Source organism: Natator depressus, chromosome 12 (assembly GCF_965152275.1).
Source record: "Natator depressus isolate rNatDep1 chromosome 12, rNatDep2.hap1, whole genome shotgun sequence".
In the NCBI taxonomy this organism is placed as follows: Eukaryota; Metazoa; Chordata; order Testudines; family Cheloniidae; genus Natator; species Natator depressus.
In genome coordinates this window covers 6,726,907-6,752,833 of record NC_134245.1, presented here as the reverse complement: position 1 = coordinate 6,752,833, position 25,927 = coordinate 6,726,907, and the positions used below count along the sequence as shown (strand labels likewise).

At 45.8% G+C, this 25,927-nt stretch overlaps 1 protein-coding gene across 3 annotated transcripts in view; it reads right to left on the bottom strand.

Moving 5' to 3' along the window:
- CNGB1 (cyclic nucleotide gated channel subunit beta 1) overlaps nucleotides 1-25,388 on the bottom strand; it is a 69,410-nt gene extending 44,022 nt beyond the window's left edge. For all 3 annotated transcript variants that reach the window (XR_012641548.1, XM_074968488.1, XM_074968489.1), the window contains exons 1-5: nucleotides 25,154-25,388; nucleotides 23,378-23,474; nucleotides 21,853-21,895; nucleotides 18,896-19,174; nucleotides 16,834-16,990 (exon numbers count right to left, since the gene is read on the bottom strand). Coding sequence is in view for 2 of the 3 variants with exons in the window: in XM_074968488.1 (XP_074824589.1) it covers nucleotides 16,834-16,990; nucleotides 18,896-19,127 (389 nt within the window). In the remaining variant the exon portion in view is untranslated. The remainder of the gene's footprint in view (nucleotides 1-16,833; nucleotides 16,991-18,895; nucleotides 19,175-21,852; nucleotides 21,896-23,377; nucleotides 23,475-25,153) is intronic.
- Between the last annotated feature and the right edge of the window lie 539 nt (nucleotides 25,389-25,927).

The following is a 25,927-nucleotide window of genomic DNA, read 5'->3' as shown; positions in this document are numbered from 1 at the left end:
GTCAAGTCAAGGAGAGAGCTGGAACATTAACTGTTAAGTAAGCCAGCAGGTTATGCACAAACTGGTAATTACTGTTTGTTTTAAACTGTGAAACACTTGTTTTAACGTCTAAAAACTGCATGAAAACGCCGACTGAATGTAACTAACTTATACAGGGGACACTCAAAATATATAGTTCCCTTATTTTAAAACAAAATACTTAACACTAAAAAAAAAAGAAAGAAAGGAGTTTAAAGTTCAGCTGATTTTAAACACTGGTGGGGGTGGGGTTCTGTGGGAACCTGGGGTATCATGACTAAATACCTTGAAGATATGCATGTGTGTGTAAGTGGGTTGAGGAAGTTAATATTTTTAACTGGCCTCAGTTTCTTAATTGCCTGAGAAAATACTGAATCTCTGTGTGATACTCCCATTAGAACATACAAATGGCATACTGGGTCAGACCACCAATGGTCCACCTAGCCCACTTTCCTGTCTCTGACAGTGGCCAGTGCCAGATGCTTCAGAGAGAATGAACAGAACAGATCAATTTCAAGTGATCCATTCTGTGTCACCCAGTCCCAGCGTCTGGCAGTTGCAGGTTTAAGGAGACCCGGAGCATGGAGTTCCATCCTGGCTAATAGCCATCGATGGACCTATCCCCCATGAACTTATCTAATTCTTTTTTGAACCCAGTTATACTTTTGGCCTTCACAACATAGAATCATAGGACTGGAAGGGACCTCGAGAGGTCCTTTAGTCCAGTCCTCTGCACTCATGGCAGGACTAAGTATTATCTAGACCATCCCTGACCGGTGTTTGTCTAACCTGCTCTTAAAAATCTCCAATGATGGCGATGCCACAACCTCTCTAGGCAATTTATTCCAGTGTTTAACCATAGTATCCCATAGCAAAGAGTCCCATACGATGGCTGTGCACTGTGTAAAGAAGTTCTTCCTTTTGTTTGTTTTAAATCTACTGCCTGTTAATTTCATAAGGTGACCCCTAGTTCTTGTGTTACGTGAAAGAGTAAATAACACTTCCTTATTCGCTACCTCCACACTATTCATGATTTTATAGACTGCTTCATACCCCTCCCCCCCGCAGCTGCAGTGGTCCATATCACTAATCATTTTTGTTGCCTTTCTCTGCAAGACTCTATGAGCTGATTTTGCCCTTAAATACACGATGGCTGCACCTTCAATCGAAGTCAATATGCATTATGGCTCTATAGCGAAGGTCAAACCTGGGCTAGAAAGACTAGATTCAAAGCCCATTAAAATCCACTGATTTAAATGGGCCTTGGAACAGGTCCTCTGTGGCTAAGATGGCATAGCTATTTAATAGGAGTGTGTTTCCATGAAGTAAAAGTTAAGCACGAAAGAGATTAAATAAATAATCAACAATGCAACCTCAGGCACAAATTCCAAAGTCTGTTCCATATATACGAAATTCTGCACGCTTTTCCACTAAATATACTTATTAGTACCTATTTGAGCAATCTAAATAAATGTAGAATATTGTAACTGATTGACTTATAAAGTAGCTTTCACAGTGCTGTTGAACTCAAACCCAGCAGAGCTTTGCAGCCATGAATCTTAAAATAACTAAAGGAAAAGAAGCTTTTAAAACACAGAGTGTGATGCACAGGCAAGAAGATACGTACAAACCACAAGGCACAAATTTGAAGGAACTGAAGTATGAAGGATTTTGAATACAAGCAATAAAAATTTAAATTGCACCTTCAAGTTCACAGGTAGCAAAAGGAATTGCCTAAATAAAGACAGGTTTCAGAGTAGCAGCCATGTTAGTCTGTATTTGCAAAAAGAAAAGGAGTACTTGTGGCACCTTAGAGACTAACCAATTTATTTGAGCATAAGCTGAAGTGAGCTGTAGCTCACGAAAGCTTATGCTCAAATAAATTGGTTAGTCTCTAAGGTGCCACAAGTACTCCTTTTCTTTTTGCCTAAATAAAGACAGCACATGCGAAATGTGAAGTCTTGGGCCGGGGAAAGGGAGGAGTCGTGCATTTTGCAGCGTTCTGAAAAGACTGTCTTGGAAAACCTGACCAGCCAGGGAAACCAATGAAGAAATCAATGCCATGCTTCAGTGGCAATAGAGCAAAAGCATGAACCAGAATGTCAGCAGGGTCAGAGATAATTCTCTGAATTTTGAAAAGACAAAAGAATTAGCAGAACATGATCTAGTGCAAGTGGCAGGGTGAGTGGCCAAAGATCGCCTAGTTCTAGTCTGGTATGCCTAAAAGCTATCAGGTTTGTCCTTGTGGCAGATCCTTTGGCTCATATTGACTGTATACTGGAAAATGATTTTTTTTAAGGTTAGCTTCACTATTGTTTTGTTGCACTATGCTTGGATGCTTATGACACACTTTAATTATATATCGTTTATATTACTGTAGCAACGAAAGCTCTAACCAAGATCAAACAGCTCTGTTGTACTAGGCACCGAATGCTACAAATGGAATGGGGGAGAGTCCCTGCCCTAAACAACTTACAAGCGAAACAGACAAGAAAGACAAAGGAAGTACTATTAGCCCTATTTCATGGATGGGAAACTGAGGCACGGAATGATTTAATGATTTGCTCATATCTATGGCAGCTGGAAACCGAACCCCCTTCTACTGAGTCCCTATCCAGTGCCTTAACCACGAGACCATCTTCCTCTATTAAGTATAAAAATTAGGGCTGTCAATTAATCGCAGTTAACTCACGTGATTAACTCAAAAAAAATTAATCGCAATTTAAAAAATTAATTGCAATTAATCACACTCATAACAATAGAATGCCAATTGAAATTTATTACATATTTTGGATGTTTTTCTATATTGATTTCGATTACAACACAGAATACAAAGTGCACAGTACTCACTTTATATTATTATTTTTTATTACAAATATTTGCACTGTAAAAATGAGAAACAAAAGAAACACTATTTTTCAATTCACCTCATACAAGTACTGTCGTGCAATCTCTTAATCGTGAAAGTGTAACTTACAAATGCAGATTTTTTTTTGGTTACATAACTGCATTCAAAAACAAAACTGTAAAATTTAGAGTCTACAAGTCCACTCAGTCCTACTTCTTATTCTGCCAATCACTAAAACAAACAAGGTTGTTTACGTTGACAGGAGACTACTTCTTATTTACAATGTTACCTGAAAGTGAGAGCAGGCATTCGCATGGCACTTTTGTAGCTGGCGTTGCAAGGTATTTACATGCCAGATATGCTAAACATTTGCATGCCCCTTCACGCTTCGGCCACCATTCCAGAGGACATGCTTCCATGCTGATGATGCTAGTTAAAAAAATAATGCTTCAATTAAATTTGTGACTGTACTCCTTGGAGGGAGAATTGTACATCTCCTGCTCTGTTTTACCCGCATTCTGCTATGTATTTCATGTCCTAGCAGTCTCGGATGATGACCCAGCACATGTTGTTCATTTTAAGAACACTTTCACAGCAGATTTGACAAAACACAAAGAAGGTACCAATGTGAGATTTCTAAAAATAGCTACAGCACTCGACTCAAGGTTTAAGAATCTGAAGTGCCTTCCAAAATCTGAGAGGGACGAGGTGTGGAGCATGCTTTTAGAAATCTTAAAAGAGCAACACTCAGATGCGGAAACTACAGAACCCGAACCACCAAAAGAGAAAATTGACCTTCTGCTGGTGGCATCTGACTCAGATGATGAAAATGAACATGTGTCAGTCCACTCTGCTTTGGATCGTTATCAAGCAGAACCCATCATCGGCATGGACGCATGTCCTCTGGAATGGTGGTTGAAGCCTGAAGGGACATATGCATTTTTACTGCTTCTAGCATGTAAATATCTTGCGATGCCCACTACCAAGAGTGCCATGCAAATGTCTTTTCTCACTATCAGGTGACATTGTAAACAGAAGCAGGCTGCATTAACTCCTGCAAATTGTAACCAACCTGGTTTGTCTGAGTGATTGGCTGACCAAGACGTAGGACTGAGTGGACTTGTAGGCTCTAAAATTTTACATTGTTTTATTTTTGAATGCAGTTATTTTTTGTACATAATTCTACATTTGTAAGTTCAACATTCATGATCAAGAAATTGCACTACAGTACTTGAATGAGGTGAATTGAAAAATAATTTTTTTTGTTTTTTACAGTGCAAATATTTGTAATCACAAATAAATATAAAGTGAGCACGGTCCACTCTGTATTCTGTGTTGTAACTGAAATCAATATATTTGAAAATGTAGTACACTTCTAACAATATTTAAAATAAATGGTATTCTATTGTTGTTTAACAGCGTGATTAATCGCGATTGATTTTTTTAATCGCTTGACAGCCCTAACATAAATAAATATAAAACCTGCAACTGGGACATATGCAGGATCCTGTGACAGAGAAAGAATGAATACAGCTTTATCTGTGTGCTATTTTACACCTTCATGAGAAGCATTTTGGGTTTTTAGAGAGAGCTAGAAGATTGTTCACACTTCGCCTCAAAAGTATTTTTATTAAACTGTGCCAAAGATCAGTGAGATGATTGCCTTTAAGAAGCTGCGTGAGCTGGTTATGAGACAGGCTCAAGCAGAGAGAGGGAGCATCAAAGAATAAGACTTATGATTACTCAAACAGCTCAAATACTCCATGAAGGACGAATTTCACTGATTTTTTTTAATCACTCTCAGACAAAATAAAATTTGCATTGTGCTTGCTCAGTGCATTAATGGACTGTGTTTTAGTGCATCAGCCAATTGGGAACATTGACAATGGCAAGGAAGCAAGGAAAAGAAAAACGTATCAAGATCAGACCCCGGGGATCTAGGTTCTGCCTATCTATCTGTACATCTAGATATTCACACTGGTCTCTTCACCAAAGTATAGGAACTCTTTGGAATCCAAGTTCTGTTCCCAGTTATGCCACATCCTTTCTTTGGGACCTTGAACAAGTCATTTAACTTTGATGTGCCTCAGTTTCCCCTCACATGTAATACGGAGAACAATATTACCATATCTCATAGGGTTGTTATGGAGTTTGATTCATTAATATCTGCAAAGTGCTTTGAAATCCTCTGTTGGAAGGTACTAAACACCTTGAAGGATCTCCCTGTTGGTGAAAACGAGTGGGGAGATTTGGGAACATTTTCATGATTGTTTGTTTGTTTTTCAACCAGTTCTACTTTTATAGCCAATTAGCCACTGGCCAGGATGCATTCATCTTCATCAAAAAATGCTCAATATGCAACGGATATGAATGTTTAATAGCAGCAGCAGTCAACTGCAGGGTCTATGCTAGAAAAGTATTTGTGAACTTTGACGTTCATGACAAAATCACACCAAACAACTGACACTCGTTTCAAGTTCAAACTTCCACTGGTTTACAGAGAATTTTAGTTTTATATGACGGTACACAACTGATTGTGGTCACAAATAAAAGGAATGGTGTGACTCACGGAAAATCTGTATCCGAGACACTTATTTAACAAATTGTGAATCATTCAGCATGATATTATAGATCTAAACCATGTATGACAAGTGTCACTGTATCAAAATGATGTCCCTCTTAGTCATCAGATGACAAAGAAATGAGACAAATGGACGAAGTTCATGGAAAAACAGGCTATTGATCAGTGTGGAAGTTACACCACTTGATTTAAAGGAAAGCAACCAAATAGTTATAAAGTAGCCAGGGACTAGTAAGCAATCTATACTGTTTGATCCAAGACCACTTATCAAGAAGAAAGACATTCTTGTCACTTCCATAAATAATTATGATGAAAAGGACAGTTACCTGTTCTGTAACTGGCGTTCTTCGAGATGTGTTGCTCAGGTGTATTCCACAGTAGGTGACTCCAAGCTATATCTGTTGGAGGTGGGTAGGAGTTTATGAGTTTCCAGGACTCAGCACCACCCTGCCCAACCCAGCGTCATCTCTAGTTTGGGAGACGATCGCATAACGCGACGTAAACATGTGGACTGAGGACCAAGTGGCAGCCCTACATATGTCTTGGATAGGGACATGGGCTACATAGGCCACCGACGAGGCCTGAGCCCTCGTAGAGTCGCCCTGACGATCGGTGGCGGGGAAACCCCTGCCAGATCGTAGCATGTGCGTATGCACGAGGTGATCCAGCGAGAAAGGCGCTGGGTGGAAATGGGTTGCCCCTTCATATGCTCGGCCGAGGCAACGAACAGTTGCGAGGATTTCCGGAAGGGCTTAGTCCGATCTAAATAAAAGACCAGCACCCTACGCACATCGAGAGCATGAAGGCGGCGTTCCTCATTGGAGGAATGGGGCTTAGGACAGAGCACTGGAAGAAAAATGTCCTGCTCCATATGGAAGGCAGAGACCACCTTCGGGAGGAATGTGGGATGTGGGCGAAGCTGGACTATATCCCTGTGGAAGACCGTATATGGGAGTTCCGAGGTCAAGGCCCTGAGCTCCGAGACACGTCGGGCTGATGTGATTGCTACCAGGAATGCTACTTTCCATGAGAGGTAAAACCAGGAATACGTGGCCAGGGCTTCAAAGGGGGGCCCCGTGAAATGGGACAACACCAGCTTTAGGTCCCATTGCCGTATGGGGGATCTATCATATGGGAACGAACAGTCTAGGCCTCTCAGAAAGCGAGAGGTCATAGAGTGGGAAAAGATCGAGTGGCCTTGCACCGATGGGAAGAGCAGGTGAGCGACCTCCGAGTGGAGCGACCACTCGTACTGAGGGGAGAAAATCCTGCTGAGGCAATCGGCTCGCACATTGCAGACACCGCGCAGGTGAAAAGCTCACAGGGAGATATCGTGGGCTATACAGAACTCCCATAAGCACAGGGCTTCCAGACAGAGGGCCGAGGAACGAGTCCCACCTTGTCTGTTGATGTAGTACATCGCCACGGTGTTGTCCGTAAGAACCCTGACCACCTTGCCGCGAAGGTGCATGCTGAAAGCTATGCATGCCAAACGAATCGCCCTGAGTTCCTTGACATTTATGTGGAGGGACAATTCCAAGGCTGACCACCTCCCTTCAGTTTGCATGCTCCCTGTGTGAGCTCCCCAGCCCAAGCCCGATGCATCAAACACCAGGTCTAATGATGGGGTCACCTCCTGAAAGTGAACCCCTTGCAGCATATTGTTCGGGTAAGACCACCATTGCAGGGAGGTAAGTATCGGGGACGGGACCATGAGAACCTTGTCTAGCCTGTCCCGGGCCTGATAGAACTGGGAGGCTAACCAGAGCTGGAGGGGCCTCATACGTAGCCTGGCATGGCGGACTACATATGTGCATGCCGCCATGTGTCCCAGGATCCAAAGGCACGCTCTCGCCGTTGTCACCAGGAACCCCGTGACCGAGGCGATGAGGTCTCGTAGGGCCTCAAACCCGCCCAGCGGGAGAGATGCTGAGGCCCTGGAGGAGTCCAGCAGCGCCCCGATGAACTCTATGCGCTGTACCAGAACTAACGTTGATTTGGTCTCGTTTACCACTAGGCTGAGATCTGCGCATGTGGACCTGAGCAGCTCCACATGGGCCCTTACCTGGGCCCGAGAGTTGCCCTTGAGAAGCCAATCGTCTAGGTATGGGAAGATTTGTACCCCTTGCTGTCTGAGGTAGGCCGCAACCACCGCCATGCACTTTGTGAAAACCTTGGGCACTGTGGAGAGGCCAAAAGGAAGGACTGTAAACTGGTAGTGGTCTAACCCCACTAGGAAGCGGAGGAAGCACTTGTGCCCCTCGAAAATGTGAATGTGAAAGTACGTGTCCTGAAGGTCCAGGGCTGCGTACCGTCCCCCGGGTCCCGGGAGGGGATAACAGAGGCCAGGGACACCATGAGGAACTTGGAACGGACCAGGAAGCGGTTGAGACCCCGTAGGTCCAGGATGGGCCTGAGACCCCCTTTTGCCTTGGGGATCAGGAAATACCGGGAGTAAAAACCCTTTCCCTGGAATTCTACCAGTACTCTTTCCACCCCACCGAGGTGCATTAGCAGTTCCACCTCCTGCCCTAGGAGGTGGGCATGTTCTGGGTCCCCCGAGCCCATAGGCAAGGTGGGGTGGTTGGGCGGGGCTGAGGCGAACTGCAACGTGTAGCCCCTGGAGATGGTGTTGAGGACACATTGGTCTGACATTATATGGGGCCACGTCATGTGGAAGCAGAACACCAGCTTTATTAATGTGGGGGGGTCTCCCCGGCAACTGCCCTGGTACCCCCCGGCATAGTCAAAACCGCCTCTTTCCCTGCTTCTTGCCCTTGAAGGGCCCGGGCTGTGGGGCAGAGCGGGACTGATGCTGAGACCGACGCTTCTGGTCTCTCGGCCTCTTATATGGCGGCTCGTATCTGCTCCGCGCAGGTTGAGCCGATGTTTGCAGCTTGTCCTTAGCCGGAGGCATGTAGAGTCCCAAGGTTTGCAGGGTGGTATGGGAATCCTTCATCCCGTGCAGGCGGACATTCGTCTGATCTGCGAACAATGCTTTTCCGTCAAACGGCAGGTCCTGCATGATGAACTGGGCCTCCGCTGACAGCCCAGACAGGAGGAGCCACGACGCTCTGCGCATGGATATGGCGGAAGCCATCGAACAGGCTGCCGTATCAGCCGCATCAGCTGCTGCTTGGAGGGTTGCTTTGGCTGCCTCCGCCCCTTCCTCCACCAGAGCCTTGAAGTCCTTCCTTTCCTGCTCCGGGAGGAGTGGTTCAAACTTTGGCAGAGACCCCCATAAGTTAAAGTCATATCGGCTCACTAGGGCCTGATGATTGGCCACCCTGAGCTGGAAACTTGACGAGGAATAAACCTTTCTACCAAAGGAGTCCAGTCTCCTGGAGTCTTTGTTTTTGGGGGTGGGTGCGGGCTGGCCCTGTCATTCCTGGTGGTTTACAGATTCCATCACCAGAGAGTTAGGTGCTGGGTGGGAATAGAGGTACTCGTGGTCCTTAGCCGGCACAAAGTTCTTCCTCTCAGCCTTCTTGGAAATAGGGGCTAAGGAAGAGGGAGTTTACCACAAGGTGTTGGAAATGTTGGCTACTCCCTGGTGGAGGGGTAGGGCCACACGGCCCGGTGCTGAAGACGACAGCACATTAAAGAGTGTGTCGGACGGGCCCTCCAGCTCCTCAGCTTGCACCTGGAGGTTGGACGCCACCCGCTTTAACAGGTCTTGATGCGCCTTGAAATCCTCCTGTGGGATAACGGGTGGCGGTGCCACTATGGCGTCATCCAGTGCTGGACAGGGGGCGGCCCAGAGCAGTGGGCCTCTGGCAGTACTGAGGAGTCGACCCCCAGGTCGGAGTCTGGACAAGGGGCTGCCGACTCGTGATTTGTTGACTTGTCCCTCAGCTGAGATGAAGAGGCCGATGGGGCCTGGGACGCCCCGGCCACTGAACGGATTCCCATCTGGGTGGGCATCTGTGGCCACGGTGCCCATTGGCACCACTTCCCCTGCCACGGGGCACCTTGCCACTGTCCAAGTTGGGGCCCTGGAGGTGCCAGCTGGTCCAGCTGAGCCCCGCGACCCAGTGATGAGCGGCTGGGTGCCGAGGCTGAGGTCACCATCGAACGCACAGTCCCATAGGAGCGGCGGGAGCAATGGTGCCTGTGATGCCGTCTTCTGCAGGACCGGGACTTCGACGTCGCGAACCGGTACCAGTCAGAAGTGCTGCTCCGATACTCGCCCCGGGGCCTGGGGCATGAGGTGAATCGCGAGGAGAGTCCTGTGTGCGACGTCTGGCAGATCAGGAACTCGAACGGGAGCATCAACGTCGATGGTGTCAGGACCGGCTGCGGTAGCTGCGACATGAGGAGAAAAGTCTACGGCACCTCTCAAGGTGCCTGCATCTGCTACTACGCGGCATGGAGATTCCCTTGAGACTCCCTCCTGGGCGGCGAACTGGTTAGCCTGACTGGTGTCGAGAGCGGGTGCACGCTGTGAGATGACCGACCACTACGCGTCGAACGAGGCAAGGAGCAGTCCTCGGACTGGGAGCTGCGCCGCGCTGGGGAGGCCTGGTGAGCACCCAGCAGCAGCTGGCCACGGGACCGAGGGCGTCATCGGCGGCGCCCCGGGTACCGGCAAACTCAAAATGTCTCACGTGGCCTGGAGAGCCTCTGGCGTCAATGGCATCCTGACTGCCGGAGATGCACACGCAGACAGTGCCGGGCTGCTCCGCTCATCACGAGTCGGAGGCTTCAGGCCCGGGGGGGATCAAGGGCTGCCCAACGTGGGACCAGCCTCTCCCCTTCCCTTCCCTTGGCGCCGCTGCGAGGCACAGCTCTTCCCCTGCTTCTTGGAGGGGAAGCAGTGCTGGCTGGAGGAGGGGATTTCACTGCGCACCAAAGACGCCGTGCCAGGCGCCGAATCCGCTCGGCATGCCAGAGTTGGGGCCAGCGCCGATTCCATAAGGAGAGCGCGAAGCCTGATCATAGAATCATACAATCATAGAATCATAGAATATCAGGGTTGGAAGGGACCTCAGGATGTCATCTAGTCCAACCCCCTGCTCAAAGCAGGACCAATCCCCAATTAAATCATCCCAGCCAGGGCTTTGTCAAGCCTGACCTTAAAAACTTCTAAGGAAGGAGATTCTACCACCTCCCTAGGTAACGCATTCCAGTGTTTCACCACCCTCCTAGTGAAAAAGTTTTTCCTAATATCCAACCTAAACCTCCCCCCACCGCAACTTGAGACCATTACTCCTTGTCCTGTCATCTTCTACCACGGAGAATAGTCTAGAACCATCCTCTTTGGAACGCCCTTTCAGGTAGTTGAAAGCAGCTATCAAATCCCCCCTCATTCTTCTCTTCTGCAGACTAAACAATCCCAGTTCCCTCAGCCTCTCCTCATAACTCATGTGTTCCAGACCCCTAATCATTTTTGTTGCCCTTCGCTGGACTCTCTCCAATTTATCCACATCCTTCTTGTAGTGTGGGGCCCAAAACTGGACACAGTACTCCAGATGAGGCCTCACCAATGTCCAATAGAGGGGAACGATCACGTCCCTCAATCTGCTGGCTATGCCCCTACTTATACATCCCAAAATGCCATTGGCCTTCTTGGCAACAAGGGCACACTGTTGACTCATATCCAGCTTCTCATCCACTGTCACCCCTAGGTCCTTTTCCACAGAACTGCTGCCTAGCCATTCGGTCCCTAGTCTGTAGCGGTGCATTGGATTCTTCCGTCCTAAGTGCAGGACCCTGCACTTATCCTTTTTGAACCTCATCAGATTTCTTTTGGCCCAATCCTCCTGATGTCCCTCTCCTTCTTAGTCGGCGGCTTGAATGACCTGCAGATCTTGCAGCGCTCACTCACGTGAGTTTCACCCAAGCCGCGAAGACACTCAGCATGCAGCTCACTCCTTGGCATGGAACGGAGACAGGAGCCACACGACTTGAAGCCAGGGGCACGGGGCATACCCCAAGCCCACTCTAACACTAACGAGAGGTACTACTGAGAACACTGGGAAAGGCTGCAGCAGAGCTGGAGCAGAAGTTCTGACTACCTTCACTGGCGGCAAGAAGGAACTGAGGGTGGGGGAGTGTGCAGCTCCCCTTATAGCGCGATATAGAGGTGCCACTCCAGGGGTTGCAGCGGTGCTCCCCCGTACGGGTACTGCTAAGGGAAAAAACTTCCGGCACCGGTGCACGTGGCGATCATGCCCACCTACTGTGGAATACACCTGAGCAATCACTCGAAGATGAACACATAATTCTCCAAGAGACAGCCAGCAACCCAGTGCTAAGATAAACTTCCTCAGGCCTGTAGGCAAATAACTGTTGACACATACAAGACTCCTTCCAATAGAACATCTATTACCCGGCAGAGAAACCAGTGCAGGACTCCTTGGAGACTAAATAAAGAGGCCTGGGAACCTTGAATGAGGACTCAAAAATGTGGTAGCACAACTGAAATATGGTTTTCATCTTTTATGATGCTTTCTTCCCAGGGCATGACCTGCAAATTGTTGAACGCAAAACACTTCTAATAGATTTTCCCTCTATTAAAATGAATTAGATGTATATTTTCCCCTCCAAAAATGGGTGATATTGTGCCTATGAAAGGTTCGAGAGAAGATGATTGACTGCATCTTAGAATCCTAGTATAGGCACAGGACCTCTAGTGGTCATCTTAAGAAAGTTGAACTGAAAAATCACACAAACAAGATATATCACACCCTGCGAGTATACTGTCTGCTCCTTTAATAAATACTCAAATAGCAGGCAGCTTGAAATGCTCCAAACTGTATGCACACTGTGGATTTAAAAGTTATTTTTCTCACATCACTGACAGACACCACTGATAAGGAATGATCATTAGCTAGGCAGTATTTATATGGGATCCACCAATCCAGGACAGTGATCTGTACTGTCTATTCCTCCTCTGTCTACTAGGTGTCAGCATCACAATGAGGTATCTTGCTATAGATGAAAGGGCTATACAGAGAAAATTTAAATGAAGGTTCTAGTGTGCACATGCTAACCAAGACTACTCCAGGACACACAAATATCTAATCTAAATACCTAAAAGCCACCTCTATAAAAACAGATGGGTCTGAGCCAAAACCCAGGATCTGATTATGCCTGAACTTTGTGGAGGTTTAGAATCTGAATGCAATTCTGAAATTTCTGCCTGGCTCCTATCTTTACAATAGTCCAAAACTAAACCACAGATCCTAAAGCTTCTGATTTGGGGATGATTGAACACTGGGTCAAAATATTGCATCTCGGTCCACTTTTAATAACAAGATGCCATATTAAGCCAGCTCAAGAATTCTTAGGAGGAAGGTTCCTTGAATCTGAAATATAAGCACCAGGAATACAGTCCAGGTTTTGCAACAGATTTAAATATATGGAAGTAGCTGGACCTCTCACCTGCAGCATTAGGCCTTGTTTATACTAGTCCCTGTTGCTGACAACAAATGTTAGCAAGGAATATTAATATTCCATGCTGACAATGGATATCAGCAACAGGTGCAGCTAAAAGGGATCTGAATTTGGTTTAAACTGCAATTGTAGCCAACTACAAACCAGGTTCAGCACTGTTTTAGAAACTGATGGCTTCTGAAATGGTATGGGAAGTGCTTTGTCTGTGGCTACACTTGCAGTCAAATCATTTTCAGCATTAGTTCAACACCACTCATTGCTGATGTCCTTACAACAGGTCGTTTCCCTAGCTTAGACAAGAGTTTAGAAACTTCTGAATTGCGTGTCTGCCTCTGTGGTTAATCTCAGTGTTTCCTCTGCTGTGGCACTGCAGCAAGAGGAAAAAGGAAGGAGAACTGTCTGTGTTACTGAAGGGGGTGGGCAGGGAAGAGCCTTCTCTACAGGGTTTTGTTAATGACATAGGAGCTGCACACAGAGAGCCAAAACAGACGTACTGTACAAGACAGTGAGCAACTAAGCAAACCAAAGGCTGACATACTCGCCAGTGGGGCTGTAAAACACATGGCTTTTCTGTCTCAAAAGCCCCTCGTTTTCTTACCCCTCGTTTTCATTTTTCCAAAAGGTGAAACACTCATCTGGGTCAGTGCATTTAACTTGCCACTGACTGCAGCTTTAAAGTCCTTTTTATTAGAGCTCCCTGGAATTAACAAAGGTAGAAACGATTGTCTGCCAACTCTAGAAGCAGCACTGCATAATTCTGACGCCGGTAAAGATGAAATCCTTTCACTCACCAGTCACTCACTCAGCACAGGGGGTTCTATTAATCTGTTTTATTGGGTTTTTTAACCACGTGCTGAGCTTAAGGCTGTTCAGTGTCAGATTAATGTCACCGGCTCTCCAGCTGTGATCACATTGTTACCGGAAAACCTTTAAATAAAATCCCCCTGTGGTGAAACCCAGTGACTTTTTAACAATAGATCTTCTTAATGCTGTCAGCTATTTGCAGTTTGGCATTTCACTTGATACTTCTCAATCTATTTTATTTCCAATTCTGATAAACCTATTCCGTAAACTCAACTACCGTGATTTTTGTTCTTTTGTTGTGGGTGGTCTTAGGGGCCTGGAAAACAAAAGATCCATTAAGATAGGACAAGAATATATTTAAAAGTGATCTGCAAAGGGAAAACGTGTTTTGTTTTTGGTTTATATTGGTCCTATATGATGCAGAAAGACAAGGAATTTCACCTCTTTAAAGAAAAAAGAAGTTTTTTTCTGCTGCTTTTTAGGTTAGAAATATGAGGGCTGGTTTTGGTGGAGCATCCTTTGGGAGACTGGAAATCTGGGGTTGGGGTAGTTACCTTCCAGCAGACTGAGATCTGGGCTGCAGTTCTCCCAGCCCTCAGGAAAGGAGGCAGGGGGTGTTGAGTCATAGACTGTCTCAATGAAGGGCTGAGAAAGTTGCATCTTAACTCTCAGCCTCTTGTGATGTTCTGTCCCACTCCGATCCTCCAGCAAACAAGGAAGTGAAGACTGCTGCAACAATCCATTTGGTTCCCAATGCGCAGGCAAATATCCCTATTTGTATGCCCCAGTGGAGCTACGCCAGTTTTCACCTGCTGAGGATCTGGCCCTGATGTATCTGGAGCCCTCGGATCTATTCATTGTGAACAATTTATTAGGGCTTGTCTTCACGTACAGTGCTCCAGCGGGGCAGCTGAGCCCCTGTAGTGCTTTAGTGAAGACACTACTCCGCCGCTGGGAGAGCTTCTCCTGATGGTGTAGTTTCTCCACCTCCCTGAGAGGTGGCAGCTCTGTCGAAGGGGAGACGCTCTCCTGTTGACATAGCGCTGTCTGCATGGGGGTAGGTCAGTATAACTACACCGCTCAGGGGTGTAGATCTTTCACACCCCGAGGGACGTAGTTATACCGAAATGGGTCTGAAGTGTAGACCTGGACTCAGATTTCATACTTCTTTTTGTCCACGGATCATCCAACAACAGATCTGGCATTTTATAAATGCAGGCATCATTAGTAATTTTGGAACAAATAGTCTTGACGGACATCTGGGGTTCAAGCTGTGTGACTGGTCAACTCAATTTCTGTTCCCTGATGAGAGGCCAGCAAGCAATAGCATCCTAGTTCTTCCTGACAGTGGTGGTGAGGCTCACAGCCCCCCTCCCGGCCGGCAATCTTCTGACATCATGCCAGCAGGAGCCTTCATGACCATACACATGCCCCTGTGTCAAGTGTAGAGGAGGTTCCACAAGGGAGTTGCACCTGGTGCTATTCCACCCTCCTCAAGATCTGTCCATGGCATCAGCATGTTGCTGTAGGTCCTGAGGCTGGAACATGTTCAAAAGAAGTCCAGGCAAAGGATTTCTCTCTGTTCTGCTTCTCGCTATTACTCATGTTGATGTTGTAGTTATTTAGGGCTTGTCTACAAGGGGAACTTTTACTGGCATAGCTATACTGGTATCATTATACTGGTATAATTCCGCAGGTGGACACACTTCCTCTGGAATGAGAGTGCCTTTTTCTGGTTTGGCCTAAACCACTTCCAAAGTGACATAAATTTCCCCATGTAGACAAGCCCTTAGTTAGTTTCTGTGATTCTAAAACACACCCGTTGTCTCTCCCTACCTCTGAACACTCTCATTCCAAACACATGGATCCAGGGAGAGGCTGGGTGAGTCCTCGCCGTCCAAACATGCTCAAACACTCAACAATGCATTTGTTTCCCAGTGCGCAGGCAAATATCCCTATTTGTATGCCCCACGCGCATTTGTGCAGAGGGAACCCAGACACGATGTTCATAGAAAAGCAGACAAAAAGATTTGGAACGGGTCAGACTGAATCACGTCAGACACTGACAAGTTCGCAAATCATTTTTTCCACTCTTTGCCCAGCTCCAGTCTCGAATAAAAAAAACAAGATTACGCAGGGCCTTGAAGAGCAGCCAGGAGAACAGGGAAGGGTTCCTCATGCCCCAGAACCACCGGCAGTACTGCTGACCTCGAATCCTTCTTCCGTCCACATTCCCCCCCTTCCCTGTGGCCCTTTGGAGGACAGCCCCAGTCCTTCCCACACTAGCAAGTTGACAGGAGGGACCCCCTCCTGCACATCTCCTCGTCACTACAGGAGGCCCTGATCCTGAGGATCTACAGAGATTCTCAGGACTGGAGCTCCCATTTTGCAGACCATATGAGACCAGAAGCATCAGGACACAAGATGGTGGGTGATGAGAGTGGTTAGCAGGAGGCTCGGTGACCAGCAGACTAAAGGGGCATTTCCCCCAGACCTCCTAAGGTCTACTGGTTTGGTTGTCCCAACTTGTGGACCTGCTACAGTTTGCAGGAACAGAAAACATTGCAACCATTTTAAAAAAAAAATCTAAGGAAATTCATCTCCAAAAATCCTTGTTCTGGTGAAGTTAAAGCTTCAGGCACACAGCACAGATTTGAGTACTCAAAATGCAGAATTAAGTTTGCACTTTTCAAACTAGGCACCAAAACTATCCTAACTTTTCCAGTCGCCCATCATCTCTTTTTTGGCACATAGTTTCACAGTGGTGCACCACTGAACATTGGTTTTCTAATCTGTTTCCTACCACCTTCCTCTCTGATGCTAAGTGACCTACTTTGTCACTGACTGACCTTTGCTCTCCTCAGGTAAGCGCTCTAATTTCACAGTCTAGATCATATGACGTTTGTATATGGAGACCCCCCTCCAGCTCCGTGTCAAACGGTAGCTGGAAAATAGACCGCTACACTGAAACCTCCTTAACAAAGATTTTTGTCTTGGTATCTGTAGCCGCCTGCAATCTCCCAAGCGTGGAACAACAGGTGCCACATTTGTGGGCAGACTTGAAGAGAATGGCTTCAAGACAACCCTAGGTAACTGTTAAAGGTCTGCTTGTCAGGGTATGATGTTCCCTAGAGCTAAAGCCGGGCAGAACCCAAAGCATTTGAGGCATTTTCCAGAACCATACCTCTTCGGAGCCACAGGCACGCCTGGTACCGTGAGAGTGTGGGAATTATTCCGGGAGGGCGGGGACAGACGGAGGTCGTGTTTTTGCACCCCTGCAGAGCTGCTTTCGGCGTCGACATCCTTGATGTTTACAGTGGGATATCTACTGGATGATGGCTCTTGGAGAGAAAAAACACAAAAGGAATCAGAAAAGGAAAAGGGCTACATTAAGGGGCAAAAATCTCTCTGGAATCACTTGGGACCAGTGTTTTTGCTCAAAGTCAAAATTAGTCAAACCGTTGCCACTGACGTCAATCTAAGCTGTCTCCGGGCCTTATATATTTCTGTATATCGAAAGCACATATCGTACCATTCAGCTTGGAAAGAAACTGACAAAATCACAAAATTCAAAGTTAAAGTCCATCCGGAAAGGGGGGGAAACCAAGCCAGATGCTCAGTTGGTATAAATCAGCATGTCTTAATTGACTTCAGTCACCTACATCAGCTGAAGATCTGGCTCATTAAGCACCACAACATGAGATGATCAAGATGCTTCTCTTGTGCTCTCATAGCTTGAGACTGCTGTTGTCTTGTAAATATCCTGAACAGATTGCAGTTGTATGGGGGAAAATATGGTGAAGTGACTCATATTATCAACATCAAAAGCTGCCAGCTAGCTATCCCTAAGTAAAATCCCTCAACTCCTACATACACACATCCATAAAGTTTCCTAAGGGGTATTACATCAGAATTACGTTGTTAGAGTTCCGATCCGTACTGTTGATTTCAAATTGCGTGACTGCCTGCTTTTACACAAAATAAGACATTATTTAAATAATAACTTGAAGGTTCTCGCATCAATCCAGCAGGAATCTCAAAACAACCAGCCACACACGTTACAGTTAGGAGCACATCCAGCACCCGGTCCCACTCTGCATGCCAGGCCTTCACCTGCCAAAACAGCCGTGGCTCTTCTCAGCACTGGGGACTCGGAAGCAGGATGGGACCTGAGTTCATCAGCAGGATGGGGGAGCTTGCGGCTCCCTCGAGAGCTCCTGGAAGTGGGACAGACCCAAGGCTCATCAGTCATGCTAAGACCCTTTTTCTTGTTTGGGGAGTGGCCAGTGGCCATTTGTATGTGTCTCAGAGGGGGCAACCCTCTCCTCATCCGGATATCTAAAATCACAGCCAGCAAGTCCTTGCCAATTTTATTTACAAAAGGTGAAAATTCAGCCTCGTGTGTAGAGGGCCATGCACCACTTATGCTCAGTGTGTGGCTTTCTGCCCAAGGATGATTGTCACCCAAAAAGCACCGGAGAGAGAGTCACATACACAAACAAACCCATTCAAACCTTTACATTGTTTACCAGAGAAGATATTCAGCTAGAAGAGACAAGGCAAGCAAAACACAAGAAATGTCACACAACACACACTACTGAGCCTTAAAAGGCCATTAAGAGGCAGGTTCTGCCACCCGTACTCATGCAGAGAGGTGAGTGTCAATGTCATTCTATCACATCTGCCAAAAGTAGATCCATTCGTTTCTGTGGGGCTATTTGTGAAGGATGCTAATGTTTGACATCAGAATGGCAGAACCTGGCGCTTTCGTTGTGAAACAGAGCCACAAAAGCAAGGTTAACGCTTATGGACTAAACTGCTTATAGCAAGAGTCCCCCTTCCCATTCTTTTGTTCTCGCTGAGCGTGTATGTGGGTGTGTTAGCGACAGAAAGTGTATGCGTATTGGAGATTTAATCCTTTAACTGTGGATTTGCTTTTGAGCAGTGAGAAAGGGAGTGGTGGGTTTTTGTTGTGAGGGGTTTTTGTTGTTGTTGTTTTGGTGGGGGGTTTTTTTGCAACCCAAACATTTTTTAACGTTCCTTGTTGGGCGAACTTGACAATACAGTAATTATAATTCAGTGACATTAACACAAAATTATTCCATTATAAAAATAACATGTGTCACTATGTTGCAATATGGAACATGGGTTTTTTTAAAAACAAGAGCACCCGAAAGGACACACACAGATGAAAGCCCATGCCCAAAGCCGTGCAAGCACATCAGAAAAGCCATCCTCTATACTACCTAAAGGATGAGAAGGGGACCATTCCTCATTCAAAAAACTGGGGTTCACCACACCAGACTTTTGCTTTTTGGAGATGAGGACTGGGATGTGGGAGGCGGTGGAGAATCGGTAGCTGGGAACATTGGGTAGCTGCTCTACTGTGCCTTGGAAGGAAGGGGAGGAGCTCCTGCGGTCAAGCGGCTGGTCATGCACCAGGTGATCTAACTCAACGTCTCTGGTTTGCTTGGACATGCTGCTAGGAGCCTAGGCGCTTCAAGCAAAGGACAGGGCGTCTGAAGCTGCAACAAGAAACACAGAATCAGGTGAGACAGTGTTGTGTTATTTCCAGATGAGCGGTTTCTTTACAAGAGAAATACAGCTTTGGTGATGATTTTTGTTTTAGTGCTCACAAGGGCGAAAACTAACAGCACTGGTTAGAGTCAGGAACGGAGCTGGCAAGTGCCATACAGGCTTCCCTTACACATGTAACACCGGCGGGCGGGGTCGAACCTGGGACCTCTGGAGCTAAATGCATGAGCCTCGACGGCATGAGCTAAAAGACATTTGCCTCTTAGCTAAGGCTGTAGCGCAGACTCCTTCATCTCTCTCTCTAAGTGGTCTCAGCACTGCTAGAGATGACAGAACACCACACCCAGGAGGTGTGTGGGTTACACACAACTTTACTAACGGGCCTCCGTCCTGATTTTCAGCGCCCGGTGTTATTTCGCTACTGAGTCTCATCTAAACAGAGACTGACAGTCATGACAAAATTGCAACGGCAAATGTCCGCTGAGGAACTAGACTGTCACCATCAAATACATCTCCTGTCTGAGCCAAGCAATGGTCTCGAGACGGGAAAGGGCAATTAACCCTTTCCACTGCTTCACTTCCTCTCCCTGCTCAAAGCCCACTGTTTTCACTTTAAGGCCTTTCCAGATCTAACGTCTCTCATTCATCAATTGCCCAGATTACAAAACAAGCAGTCTCCATAGCACAAGTCCTAGTGGAATATGAATTGGGTCAGTCTGAAGGGCAGACATTCATGATCCCTATTCCCATGCAGCTGAAATGAATCTGTATTACAGATAAGTAGGGACCCAAAGATTAAAAGAAGCATTAAGGGTCAAATGTTCCAAAACGTCTATACATTCTAAGTGTCTCTATTTTTGGCAGCCCACCTCAAGACTCCCAGGGGCCTGCTGCTACCATTGGCTACAGCAGCAGAAGGGGGTACTCAGCACTTTGAAAATCACACCCTAGGTGCTTCAAAGCGGACACCCAAAAACTGAGGCACCTGGAATTAATGAACACTTTTGAAAACTTTGTTTGGAACATACACTCTTTTCTCTCTCCATGCTCTTGTTGCGCTGGCAGGAAAATGCTGGAGAGAGAAGGCTCCAACCCTGGTCTTGGACACAAAGCATTTTCTGTGAGGTTGGGCTGTGACTCGCATCATTCTATTTGTCTTCTGCTGGAATCCAGTGTTGTGAACCGGAGTACCATCACAGCCCAGACCAGAACGCTGATCTCACTTTTCTGTTCTGTGGTCTTTTCATACAATGTGCAGTGGCCATCTACAATCATCTGCCAACACAATGCTCTTCTGCTCTCCCACCAGGCAAAAGAGCGTCGGGGAATAATGGGCAATGATGAAACCAGGCACCAGGCTCTAAGAATTATCCACATGGTATTTTATTTTAAAAGGAACTGTAAATCACTACAAATATAGAGCCATATTCTCCACTGCACTGAGTTTCCACAGGACTGGAGGCATCACAGAACTGGTTACAGATCACTGATTCTCTGACCAGCCTCAGGGCAGGATAGAGCAGCGTGGGGGCTGCTCTAATCCGCATCCTCTGGCAACAGTGCTCAAAGGACTGTCTGCCAGGAGCGTAAGAGCACAGTACACGTTAGTCATGCCTGTTTCCTGTCTCAGCCTGTCCCTGATACAACCCCTGTGCCAGGGTATCTGCAGGCGCTATTCCAGCTCCGCTCCCAGTGAAGATGCCCCTGTGCTGTTGGAATCCTTAGCAGGGGAGACAAGGCCAAATTCCCTCCCATATGTGCTGCCAGAGCAATGCAAAGGGGACTAAGTGGAGCAGAGAATCTAGCCCATAATTCATGTCCTGGCTAATTGCTACTGGTTTGAATTCAGATTGCTGTTGCTTTTGTGTTGAAGGAGGGTTTAGGAGAATTATTTTGAGACTATCCTTGGGGGAAATTGCACTTAAATGCAGATGCCTATGAAGCTCTTAATGCAAGGCTTCTGTGAACTTATGCAGTACATCGGGGCTTATGAACTTCAGTCAGAGAAAAGACACGCCCCTGCTGAACGGCAGTGTTGCTGCTGAATTGTAATGTTCTATCCAATGCAGTTGCAAGAATGCACACTCGGCAGTTTAAAAAAAAATTCTCAAAAAAGTAATAGGGCAATGGATCAAATCCTCCCTCAGGTAACGCCACTGAACTCAGCGGGGTGATGCCAGGAATTACCTTGGCCCACTGAGTCTTACAAACCAAGTCCCACTCTAATTTTTGTTACCAAAACATTACCTCCTAAGATGTTAAATTAAAATGCATTTTATGTAGCCAGTTATTTTCCAGATTAAAAAACAAGGTAGCTGAGAAAAAGCCTTTTTACTTCTCCGTGTCTCCTTCAGCTGAAGGAGAAATTCTTATTTCACAGCATGGCTTACTTAATCAGCAAGATTAAGTGCTGCGTAACTACCGGCCTCTCATATCTGGGCATAACTGACAACAACATCGCTGCTGTATTGATCTTATAGGATACTTTCCTATAAGCTAGTAAAAGACCGCAGAAAGCAGGCCCCTCGCACAGAAGAATCACTTGTTTGTTTCTATCGAATAAGAATTCAAAAGAGTGAGTATATATGTGGGGTTTTTTCTCATCAGACATTTCATTGCCACTTTCTGGTTACAATAATTCCATGCCATTCTGCATTATACACTGTACCTTCAGCTTCCGTTCTGGCAGCTCCAGCTTTCTCCTCTTCCACCTTCACAAAACAAACAGACAGACAGCGCTAAAGGCAAACATCCCATTCCATTACAAAAAGCGAAACAGAAAAACAATCCTTTCTACGCAAGGGTTGGATTTCAATGCAGTTTTAGTAGCAAACTGAAAGTTCTTATTTCTAGACTATGTTAACAAGTTCCCCTGTATCTGGTGGGGGGGGGGGACAGAGGTGGTCTGTAGATCAACGTATCAGCTGTAAGCTCCTTTTATCCGGTTCACTCATTTTAGAGCAAAGACTCTTCTTGGAGGTTGTGGTATTTTCCTTTTCAATTTTTTTTTAAACACTGTCTGCTATACTATATACTACTGTATACTATAAATACTGTAGGGAAAGACTAATACAATAAGATGAGCATAAAGTATACACTGGCAGTCTACAGCATCCAGAACACAGCACTGTGCATAAAACGCTATCCTTTAATGATGCTACGGGGCTGGGGTGCTTGGGGTGTGGGGTGCTAGAGGTGCTTGGGGTGTGGCCGCACCCCTGGCTTGAAGTCGTTTCAATCGCATGCAGGGTTTAGAGTTTAGTTCAGTGGCTCTCACCACCCCCACTATACAAATTGTTCCAGCACTCCTGAATGATGAACTTTTTTTTTTGAGTGGGGCAAGGTGGAGAGCCTCCAGTGTTTTATAAGGAGAAACATTCTATTTATCTGAATTCAGCACCCAGACAGTGTCTCTCTCCCAGATCTGTAGTTTTCAAACTTTTTATTTTCACTGTGTCTAGCTGCCATACTGTTAGCATCCATTAATAAAGTAACTAAATAGGTCACAATCCTGAATCCCCAGCTTTACGTTGGTATTTCGTGTACTCACTGTCCTCTGGGTCTTCTGCGTCCAACTTTCTAACTTTACTGCTGAGCTGCTCTATCTAAAGCAATTGAAACTCACTCAACTTCTAGGGCTTTCTAGATTTTCTTTCCCAAAGCAAGTTCAAGATTGCAGGGGAGTGGGTCAGCGCTATCATTGTTCCTTGCTCTGTGAACGTGTATTTATATTTCTTCTATTGTTCCAAAACCAAACCCTAAATATGTACCCGGAGGCAAATCCTGCCGACGAAGGTCCTGAACACAGCGGAATTGGTATGGGCTCCGCTCCACAGAAAAGGGGCAGGAGGACCTTGCAAGAGCTTTACACCCTTTGCGCATCTCAGGGCACAACTCCATAGGGAAAGCTACCTTTCCCTGGACAAAGAGGGAGTGGTTGTGGCAGGGATTGGAGCAAGGATGGAGGAGGAGCAGAGTCAGTGGCTCTAACAGACAATTTCTGCAATAGTGGCTCAACTGCTTCAGCTACTTATCCCACAGCCTGCAGAAAAGAACTGCCAGAGTCTGCCCCTGAGCAGAAACCAAAGCATTATGTCTCCACAGGCATCATCCTTCAACCTGCAAGTACTTGCTGTGTTTCTGGAGAGGATGGTTAGCAACCTGAACTGCAAGAATTAGAAGCATTCTTGTACCTGTAGCAAAGGGCCTTTGGGAGCAGCCCCCTGGTCTTCTTCTAGCTGCTCAAAACCCGGGCCAGCGGCTGCCCAGGCACACTCATCCAGCTCACCACTGTAAGCAACACAAGGAAAGTGAGGCAGGGGTCTACAGAATGCAGATGAAAAGCAGCGAAATAAGAACAGGATTTCTTCCAGCCATTTCCGAGCCTGGGCACATGACGGACAAGAGACATCCGGGGAGTGGAAATGTCTCCAATGAAAAGGTCTCTTGAGTGTCAGGTTGCAAGACCATTGCTTCATAGGCTATCTACTAAAGCCCATTTGCAGATTAATGAGAACACACAACTATACCAGAGACGTAGGCAGGGGGCTGAAGGGAGAGAGTCTTAACAACTGTTGTTACTAGAAGAGACCATGGTCCATTTAGCCATTTGCAAAGCCAGCTCTAAAGAAAATAGATATTGATTACTCCAAATTTTAGACAAAAGCACCTTTTTCATGGCACTAACTAGAAATAGACAAATATCAATGAAACGTGATGTAGGTGATGAAAGTTTTAACGAGTGTGTGAGAAGAGACTTTCTTATAATGTTGGAAACAATATTAAGCGGGAAGCCAAGTGAAAATAACATAAAACATACAACTCATTTGTAGGAAAATAAACTCATCTTGCTGTGCTCAATACATTTCTAATTTAAATGAGAGCCATCAAAAAACAGCAGAGAGCCTGACTTTCCAACAGGAGCCCCTGTATACTCCATTGAAACCCCTCATTTCCACATCTACATTATCAATGTAACACATAATGCTCATTTACGGTTCCCAGATTGCCAACTTTAGTGTCCAAATACTGATTCTGTCCATCCTACTCCGCCATCCGTATTTAACAAATCGGGCCCACGAGATCAGTGCTATCAGTTTAATGTGACTAATTAAGTTTAATTGAAAAAAAATCATCAGCTTGGTGATCAACTTCTCTTAATGCTCCAATAGCTCTAACCAAAAATCACCCCCAAATCAATGTGTTGATTGCGATGGTCGTGGCTTTTTGTTTCGTTTGTTTGTTTTTTGTTTTGGGGGGGGGTTTGGTGATGGAAAATGGGGATAATTAAGAAATTAAATAAGAAAATAGCTACCTACGTGACAATTGCAATGCCCACATTATCCCATATTAGGTAGGCCCTTCACTATGAGGCTGTATAATAAAAAGAGTGACTCTTTCATCTGCATCTAGTTGTTGTTTCACAGAATTTTTGGTTTCATTTTGATTTAATAAAAACTGTTCAAAATCCCATCTCAAATCTTTGGATTTTATCCCAGCAGCACACTCAGCCTCTCTCTTTTCCAGTAAAAACCCAAATACACTGAAAGTAGAACAATTGCAATCAAAACTGAAATATACATTTTGCTAATAGCCAGTAATAAAGGATTTCACTTGCAACGAAGCTTTGGTCAATACATTACAGCAGCCGTTTCTGAAAACCAGGTTTTGATAAAATAATAAGCAAACACTGTAACGTTTAAACATTGAACAATGGTGCATTTTCAGTTTCCAGGTGAAAATGGAGGCGTTCCAGTTTTTTAACTAAAAGGCAGAGTATAGTATCGCAGGAGTAGTAGTATACTAGATAATAAAACTCCAAATGTTTGCACCATGTGAAACCAGAACAAACCACTCAGCTAAGCAAAGAAGCTTTCTAATGGATCCTTAGCCCAATGTAACCATCTATAAAGGTTGCGGAGACGTCAACCATTTCCTACAACAGAAAAATGATTTAAAAATTCACCTACTTGTATTAAATTGCATTTGTGGATCTAACACATAATCCCATCTTTAAATCCAGCTCCATAATATTCATAATAATCCTGAATGCATTTTATTAACATATATGTTTTTAAATGATCTGGAACTACTTCGAGACCAAGATTTTTGATTCTGTCTCTCGCTTTTGATGTCTGCAGATTAGCGGCAAATCCTATTTCCTGTAAATCGGCTCGAGTTGCTGTGCAGAGAGTGCCACAGAACCCCTGTGGGAGGGGGCAACAGTTTAGGGACCAAAGGGCTGCAATTGCCAGGAGAAGCTGAGCAGTTGCTAAGGAGGAGAACATGTCGCTAGGAGACACTTGCTGGTTACTAGGTACCACACGTCATCAGCAAGCCTTTGAATAAGCCAAGTTAGCTAAAGCATCCTTTCCAGGCTGCACTTTAGCAATGATCTCTGAAAACAGTTCTGTCTCCTACACAGAGACATAGAAATATAAGACTGGAAGAGCCCTCGAGAGGTCAGCCAGTCCAGTCCCCGGCACTCATCGCAGGACTAAGCATTATCTAGTCCATCCCTGACAGGTGTTTGTCCAGGAAGGCTGTGGAATCTCCATCACTGTAGACTTTTAAGAACAGGTTAGACAATTTGTTCCAGTGCTTAACCACCCTGACAGTTCGGAAGATATGCACATATCTTGCAAACAGCATTTCAATTGCCATCAGAAAGGACACTAGAAGATGTGGAACATTTGACCAGAACTCCCATCACATTCAAATTCAGCCTAAGGCGTGGTCTGCTT